The sequence below is a fragment of the Montipora capricornis genome, chromosome 4 (genome assembly GCF_036669925.1).
Source record: "Montipora capricornis isolate CH-2021 chromosome 4, ASM3666992v2, whole genome shotgun sequence".
In the NCBI taxonomy this organism is placed as follows: Eukaryota; Metazoa; Cnidaria; class Anthozoa; order Scleractinia; family Acroporidae; genus Montipora; species Montipora capricornis.
The window spans coordinates 45997991-46006796 of NC_090886.1; the positions used below are offsets into that span (position 1 = coordinate 45997991).

The 8806-nt window shown below is 41.1% G+C and overlaps 1 protein-coding gene and 1 pseudogene across 1 annotated transcript; both read left to right on the forward strand.

Moving 5' to 3' along the window:
• The first annotated feature begins 149 nt into the window (after positions 1–149).
• Positions 150–4269, forward strand: LOC138044800 (proline-rich transmembrane protein 4-like). Its single transcript, XM_068891222.1, has 2 exons — positions 150–949; positions 2629–4269. Exon 2 carries the CDS (start codon positions 2659–2661, stop codon positions 3835–3837), a length of 1179 nt encoding a protein of 392 aa, XP_068747323.1. The 5' UTR covers positions 150–949; positions 2629–2658; the 3' UTR covers positions 3838–4269.
• Positions 4270–5598: 1329 nt separating this feature from the next.
• Positions 5599–7209, forward strand: LOC138044801 (uncharacterized; annotated as a pseudogene).
• Positions 7210–8806: the final 1597 nt, after the last annotated feature.

Genomic DNA, 8806 nt, shown 5'->3' on the forward strand with positions numbered 1-8806 from the left:
TAAATTCTGCTACAGATCGCAATGGTGTCCACATGGATCCGTGCAAATTTTGAAACCAGTCACGGCATGTGAATGGCATTTTTTTAACTCTCTGCTCTGATTGGTTAAGCTAATGCTTTTAACCTATCACGTTGTAGCTAGGTGAAGTACGCGGCAAATCAAACATGGCGGCAGACAAAAACTTTATGTGGACAGATAAAGTAAATGCGTTGTTGCAAGTAGTTTTTCACTACAAAGTCGGAAAAGCAGGCGAAGGAGTTGACTGGGAAACAGTGAGGAGAAAGTACGAAGATCTAACCGAAATGTTTTTGGAAAAGTACCCTGACAACGATTCGATCCGGTTCCACCGATCCCGTGTGAACGCAAGGTAGAACCGTGCAAGTTTTTGTCCGCGCAAAAATTTCTCCGGATTCGTGTAAACGGGGTCTAAATCACCTCGTTAGACGTGTGACACCACGCATTAGTAGAGAGCTTAAGCACGTGCGTTTTTAAGACGCAGACAGCAACCGAAAGAGCACAATTCGTGTGCCAGGACAGTAGTGTTTCCCAGATTTTTATACTGATCATCTTCAATGGAGAATAGATACTTAGCAATGTAAATGCGGTTGTGTGAAGACAAGTTTAAAGGGAAAACAGCACGCTTCCGCAAGTGCTGAAGCTTAATTGCGACTCTTTAACACGACGCCATTGGCACGTGACTACTTATGTTATGTAATGAATACGCACGTGCAGAAAACTCCGCTTGGAGGGAGAGTATAAAAGCCCTATTAGCGCGCAAATATTTTATATTTTTACAACGGCCGGGGACAACCTGATGAAAAGACTAAACAAGTCAGCTATACATCAGCGTTCTACCGTTCCCTGACTTCACAGTTCAACAGATTTTAAGCAGAGTTTGGATAACGGGGTTGCTGTCTTGATCTATCTTGACTACAGGAAATCATTTAAGGTAAGCTTACCGAATCTCTTTTGAAATCATTCCAAAAAAGCGAATACTCAGGTGCTCACTTTAATGGACTACTTTTTCACTTCGTCTTGCACTCATAAGTTTCTCTTTTTTATACATTTAAAAAGAAAAAGGCTTGTAAATTACATTAACAAGATAATAAATTTGATAGTATAATAAATCAATTTATAAAGGTGCTTTCTATTGAAATGAACCAAGCTTTACTAAGTTGCGTGCTATCTCACAGGCTTCCGAAGCTCATTGTGAAAAAAATCCAACAAAAATATAAGGATTTGTATGGGAATCCCGATAAAAGACCTGAGAAGATAATTTTACGAAAAAATTCTCAATTAAAAAGCCTAACCTAATTGCCATTGTGGGTCCCTTCCTTCCTTCCTGTGTGTTTTTTTTTCCAGATTCGACGCGAATTAAGCCATTATCAGTTCATCGGTTGTCAACGATCAATTCTCACGATCAATTCATCGGTTGTCAACGATCAATTCTCACGAGCCCACCAAATTCAGTCAAATATTCCTGGTTAAAATGTTCCCACGGTTAAAATTCCACCGCAGAATTCAAGGACAAAGGTTTTTTCTTTCATTTCAATCCACTAGCCGCGCAATTGAAGCCCTGCTAGCGAGGTCAAGCGGCTTTTAGTGTCCCAAACGAATCGATAAAAAAACGTTGAAAAAGAGCCTCTTTAACACTCATCACCACACGGCGACCGTTGAGTTTCCGCTTGGTTGCGACGCTTTGTTTGTGGCTTGGTAACGAGTCTTTGTTTCTCTTTGTTTGGTAACGTCGAACGACTTGTTCCTTGGAAACCACGAATGATTGGGTCCTGAATGACCTTGGAACAAGACCAAGCTCTTCACGGTCTAAAGTCTGAATCAGTGCCATGTTGTCCAGTCCTTTAAATAACGATGGTAGAAATGAATCGTTTGGATATTTTTCTACTTCTTTTTCCGTGACGATTGCTTTGATACTTGCTGCAACCGCAGGAAAAACTGCGGAGAAAACCCTTAAAGAAAACTTGAAATAGCGAACACTTCTTCCGTAATACGAATATTGGGCTGCATATACAGAGATCTAGAACGTCACTTCATCGTCACTATAGACCATTTAATACGCATCACGTTTACGGCAAAAACGTCGGACTCGAATTTGCGTTTTGCCAATAATGGAAGAAACTCGTTTGATATGAGCTCATTTCTTGCGTGTTAGCAGTAGGTTTTAAGTAACTTTTCAAAAGAGATAGACGAGGTAGAATTACATATATTTTTTTGACAAGCAGCAGCCCACCGTTTCGCGTTTGCCGTTTCGCGTTTGCCGTTTCGCGTTTGCCGTTTCGCGTTTGCCGTTTCGCGTTTACCGTTTCGCGTTTGCCGTTTCGCGTTTGCCGTTTCGCGTTTGCCGTTTCGCGTTTGCCGTTTCGCGTTTACCGTTTCGCGTTTGCCGTTTCGCGTTTACCGTTTCGCGTAAACGCAATGCTTAATCTCTCGATGTATCCAAGTAACCTTTCAAAAACGGTTCAGCAACTGCAGCGACTTAGCGTTTGATCGTGATTCGTGAACAAAGGAAATGAAAATTAATGTGATGTTATAACGACCGCAGCATTACAGTAAATAACTAAAGCAGTTGTAAACAGTAGGCATGACATTCACAATATTTCTTCTTTTCAGGACAAAAGACAAACAGTAATTGACGGGCCAATGTCTGACCCCGCCATCGCAGCGGAGCCCATTCCAGAATGGGAACCTGCTCTACGAACTTGGCAGTGGGCTTGGGAATTACATTGGATTGGCTTTGGGGCACTGTTCACGACTTTAGCTGTCTACTGCTTGATATCATTGATTATTACCTCGAACCCTAAAACAAAACGAGGACGCTTAGCGGTGGTTATTACAAGTCTTTTATTTATTTTTGGTGTAACAAGAGGTCTTTTCCTCTTCATCAATCCTTACGAGTCTGAACAGTGCAAAATACTGTCTTCGTGTCCAGTTCTGCTGTCTCGGATCTTGTTCGGTATCGCACTGCCATGTATGACAGCTTCGTTCTCATTGGTCCATTTGACCTTCCTACAAGTGATGAAACTCAAGCTGTACCCCAAAGTTCTCCAAAGTACTAAGTTCTTATCTTGCGTCATTGCTGTTCATTTCGGTCTTGCAATCTCAACAGAGGTGATTCTAACAATGTACGCAGACGTGATGACCATAGTTATAGTTTGCCAATCTTTCTTCATCATATTTAGTTTTCTCCTCTCAAGTAGCTTCATATACAGTGGCACGAAAATTGTCGCTTATATCAGAAAAAGTCATACCCAGGTGTCTCGCCTTGGAAGGCGGAATTACAGCGAACAGAAAAACGCTGATAAAACTAGCGAGAGAAGATCACGTGGCCTTCGCCGCTTCCAGCCGAATGTATCCAAACTTGTCAAGATAACCTATATCACGGTATTTCTTGGATTTGCGAGCTGCGCACTACAGATTTATTCTATTTTCGGCGTACATAAAATGCGCGAGAGCAATCAAACATCTCTCCCTAAACCCTGGCCTTGGTTAATCTTTCAGTCGCTGTATCGCGCAGTGGAATTCGCTGCTGGTTGCACTTTAGCCTATGTGAGCCCGCGACAGGCCAGCTCAATGCGCTATCCACTTAAACGTTATCTTGACTGCTGCCAACAAAAGGGCCGACTGTTCGTCATATCTCCAAGGAGCGATTTCTCGAAATCACACCAAACTAACACCCAAAATGGCGTACCTGCCTCTAAGTCATGTTCGAGTTTAACAACACAATTGGGTGATTTTCTGTCCCAGACAAGAGGCTTTCTATTAGTGCGTCAAACACTAGTAAAATTGCCAACGAGTTTTACTCCGGGAAAAATGGCATGAAATAACGTACAGAGGTTCGAATCTGGTTCATACTTTCCGAGTTTGATTTGTGAGTTCAAGTTTTTGCCTTGAACAAATAAATAAATGAACAAATAATTATAGATTAATAAATAAGAATTGACCACTCTTTTTTGGTGCTTTTCTGGCCCAATCATCGAAAGTAAACGATTGAAAACAACACAATTTTTTTTCTATTTAAGAATCACAATTGTGGAAAAAAGACGAGTTTACATGGTAGACGAAAATATGAGCAGGGAGAAACTCTTAAAAACGTAAGCCTAGAAAGGAAGTTGAACCCAGGAATTCCCGAGTGAAAATCCGGCTCCCAAGCCTCTCCGTGGCCAGACTGCCTACCTCGTCTTCCTCCTCGGCTTCGGTGTATTATACAGGCTCACATTGTCGTCAAAACGCAAGATATGATGATCTCCATTGTTGTTTTGTGGAGTACGGCAAGGAAATGCACGGAAATAGGCCTTTCCCGAAATACCAAATATTCAGCTTGATACTGAGGCAGTGAGGACAAAAACAAGAGAAACATGTTGGAGTGAATGTGTAAATATTTGCATAATATCCACTTTCCTTCGCCTTTGTCCTCTTAACTTCTCTTACGAGCTGGGTTTTAATATATTAAAAAAGGCCTATTCGAGCTGCACGTCCAGCAAAAGTATTCTTACTTTGTGGTGCTGTCGCTTCCGTAGCTGTCGTCTTTGCTTTAACTCTCTAAAGACCCACGACGGCGACGTAGGCAAAAATGTCGCCTCAAAATACAGCTTCGCACTCACGGTCATAGGTCTTTCGCGATCATTCCATCACGTTCACGTCGCACTAATTGTGAGAAGAATCCTAAAAACAGATTGGGGTTTTGAGCCAATTGACCCAAGCTGAGTGTTTTGTGAGTAAAAATACACAGTGAAATGTCCACATCAGTATGCTCACGCTGTCGTCAAAATCTCAAATTTTCACGGAGATTTCGCGTCGTTTCTATGAACGGTACCGCAAAAAAGTGCTCAAAAGCTCTTTGGTTAACTTTGATTTCTGTCATTCGTGAAATTCTCAGGTTCTTACACCGAGGATAAGCCGAAAACCTGGCCACATTCAAACACTTCGAGATAATTGATCCCAAACAACAAACTCAAAACAAGCCTCAGACTTTGTTTAATGCACATTTCGTTAACCAAAATCACAGTTTATTGTTCATTAAAGTTTGCTAAGAGATGGAATTTTACAAATCAAACACAGAACAGTGAAGATAACTTACAATTTGTTTAAAAAAAATAAACAAAGTTGCGGGGTGAAAGGACACCTTAGACGAGCCAAGACTCATTTGCGTCACGGTTAACTTCAACTTGATTTGTTGAAAGAAAGTTGTTGAAGTTGTTCTGATTGGCTGAGCCACTAAAAGAGATAAGGGAAAAGTAAACCAGACATTTGACGGTAAAGCACTAGATGAAGATAGAAGGTGAGGCTGGCAACCATACTGTTTGCTCGCAACATCGTAAAATGCAACAGTATATAGTACAAACCGTAGAGAGATGTAGTAGAACATTTTCTGCGTGTTTTCAAAGGGACAACAAAACATTCTTCATTCGCTTCTGATGTACTTCGTGTCATTTTAAGTGTCGGATAAATCATATTCATGTCAAACGCACGACTATTATATTCATATCTATCACATTCATGTCTTAACTACTAGAAAAAAAAGAAAAATTCAACCTCAATTTTCCAGTTTTTACTGGGTTACCAAACCCAGTAGGAATCAGCGTTGGATTTCGTCGTTTCTTTATTTTTTTCCGTGTCGGTAAAAGTCTTGCCTGACACTCCCCTGCTAAGTGGTGTTCTTTGTGCATAGAGTCTTCAGAACAAGTTTTTATCATGGAAAATTCGCGCCAAAGTTATCCTCGTAACAAAACACTGACCTTTCGCAATTTCTTGTCAAAGCAACGGTATGATGTAAATAAGAGAATACTGAGATTTATATTTGCAAATTACATTTCCTCTTACCACTCAATTCAAAGTTTACATCTCTATGCAATACGCGCATTCAAAAACTTCCTTATATTACTGTATAAGAGTCGGTTTGTTTTTGAGGGTTTTCCTGCTTACAAGCAAAGGCTTTTTAAAACAAATTGAGGTAAAAATTATCGGGTAAAATGCGCGACGTTTCGACCGAACTTCGGTCATTATCAAACTTAAAAGTGAAGATAAAATTTGCATACATATAAATATAAAACTAAGAAGTAAAAGTATGTAAAATATGAAAATGTACAAAAAGGGGTGTTAAAAACATGCAAGAATAAAAAAGGATTAAAACACTTTCGCACGAATTGAGTCTGACTGTACATTGAGGCTTGGTCTCAGTTCGGACCCTTAATGGCGAACGTTTATATGTGCAGCCAGCGGCATAGAAGAAACCCTCGAGCGCGAAGGCAAGATGCCCGCATACTACAGGAGATATGTGGATGACATATTAACTATTGTGCCAAATATAGCATCAGCTAATAAATTTCTCGAGACTCTTAACCACTGCCACCCTTCGGTTAACTTCACTATGGAGATTGAGAATAATGGAATGCTTCCGTTTCTTGGCACACAGCTCTTTAACAAATCTACACAAATCCAAACCAAAGTATACGTCAAACCTACCAACACTGGCCTTTCGCTGCATTACAAGAGCCATGTTGATGATCGCTACAAGGGCGGCTTATTGAAAACTATGCTTGATCGTGCCTTCCGCCTCTCATCCAACTGGTCATACTTTTCCGATGAAATCAATGTGATCGGCTCAAAATGGTGTTTTCTCGTCTTACTTATCCAGACAGGTTAATTAACTCCACCATCTCGCGCTTTATCGCAGTAAAAGCTTCTGATCAACCTGTTCTCGAGTTACCACCTGTTAACAACGAATTAAAAGCGGTTCCCGTTGTTCTGCCATTTAAGGACCAGTCTTCAGCCGATATTGTAAGAGCACAACTTAAAGATCTGAGCCAGAAAATTCAAGTGACCGTCCAGCCCATATTTGTTAGCCACAAGATTAAACAGCATCTCAAACCGCGCGAAGTCAAGCCTCCCATTGTCAACCAACAATCCCTTGTTAATCAATTTAAATGTGACCTGTGTGATGCAGGTTACGTTGGTTACACACGGCGGCATTTGCATCAACGCGTTGACTAGCACAAGAATGCGTCTTCCTCCATTGGAAAGCATTTCCGTGTGGAACATTCCTATGTGCCCAATGACCTTACGAGGAATTTTATCATCTTAAAAAAGTGCAAGAGCAAGTTTAACTGTCTCATTTATGAAATGTTTTTAATTAATGAACTGAGACCAAGCCTCAATGTACAGTCAGACTCAATTCGTGCGAAAGTGTTTTAATCCTTTTTTATTCTTGCATGTTTTTAACACCCCTTTTTGTACATTTTCATATTTTACATACTTTTACTTCTTTGTTTTATATTTATATGTATGCAAATTTTATCTTCATTTTTAAGCTTGATAATGACCGAAGTTCGGTCGAAACGTCGCGCATTTTTCCTGATAATTTTTACCTCAGTTTTCCTGCTTCTATGAAAAATTACATTCTGTCCCCCAATAAATGTAGAGCAACCATTTATGGTTTTATTTCTTTTTTCTTACGTGTCAGCTAAGTTGCGGAATGCGCTAACTGATTTTAGCCGTACCACTCAGTCTACTGGTTTCCAAAGAGAATCCAGGGCCCCATTTTGTACAGCGGCCTTTCTTTTTAATTAATATCTCTTTAAATATTATGTATTTAGTATGTATCTGTATATGCTATGTATTTTAGCTGTAGCTGTAAATGTAATACGTCGAAGATATTAGCTCTTGTAGTTATTCTGAAATTCGAGATGAAATAAAGGTTATGCATGCATGTATGTTACCTTTAGTAGGGCGCATGCGCACACTTTGTAATCTGCGATTTCAGTGCTTACCATATGACAGATAAAATGACTTTTCCCATGGAATCCTTACACTAAATTGACAAGGGCGGTTTGGAGCTGTGAGTAGGCGTGGGATTTGTCTCATATGGTTTAGGGGCCGACATATCTCTCCCTCAATGCCGTACCGGGAGGCGAGGTCGGTACCAGAAAGCAGCGAAGGACCAACTGCGTCCAAAAGCGATCGCACGGGCCGAAATCCCGGGATGACTCGTTTGGTACGACGCTCCAGCACCATGTCTGGAGGTACTGCGTTTTTCTCTCTTGTTCAAACATTCCGTCAGCGCATGCCTAAATGTTCTGCCTCTCCGGCACGTATCATAGCAAGAAAAGATGCTGGTTTTTACAAGGAATTGACATTTCACTTTACTGTGCAGGCATAAACGCACTCATAACGTAAGAACCGCGCCTTTCTTGTCTTATCGAGACAGGGGTGAGAGATGGTTTCGTGTAGATTGCGGGGACGCCTAAAATGTTTTCTTATAAACATGGCGGTTCACGAGTGAAGTTGTCTCTCTGGCCTTCCAGGGCCTATCGAACAGATACAATTTGGGCAAGGTTTGAAAGTTAAAATTTTAAATCGATGCTGTATTTCGCTGGTAGGACTGGGTGGCCCGACACTTATAATAAAAAAAAATAGGACATGAGAATCGGGGGTCTTCAATTGTCATGGAATGGCAGACTTACCCAGAGTTCTTTTTGGGCGTGAAGAAGGCAACTTGAGAAGCACGACTCTGGCCCTCATCAAATGGTTGAAGCGCAGCCGGTGCAGCCGACACACCATTTCTCTTGGCTTTTCCTAGTGTTCCGGACGATTTCACGTAGTTTCAAGGCGACAAAAACGGTAAACTTTCGAGACGATTTATCCTCAACAAACGACAACGACGTAATATAACACAAACTCAAAACAGTACCAAAGGTCAGTCCATCACGTGTAACGCAATGTGTCACGTGCTCGAGTTTTGGCGCGAACATCCTCCCCCTCGTGTTCGACGGCGGGGCTAGGCGGCGAACGC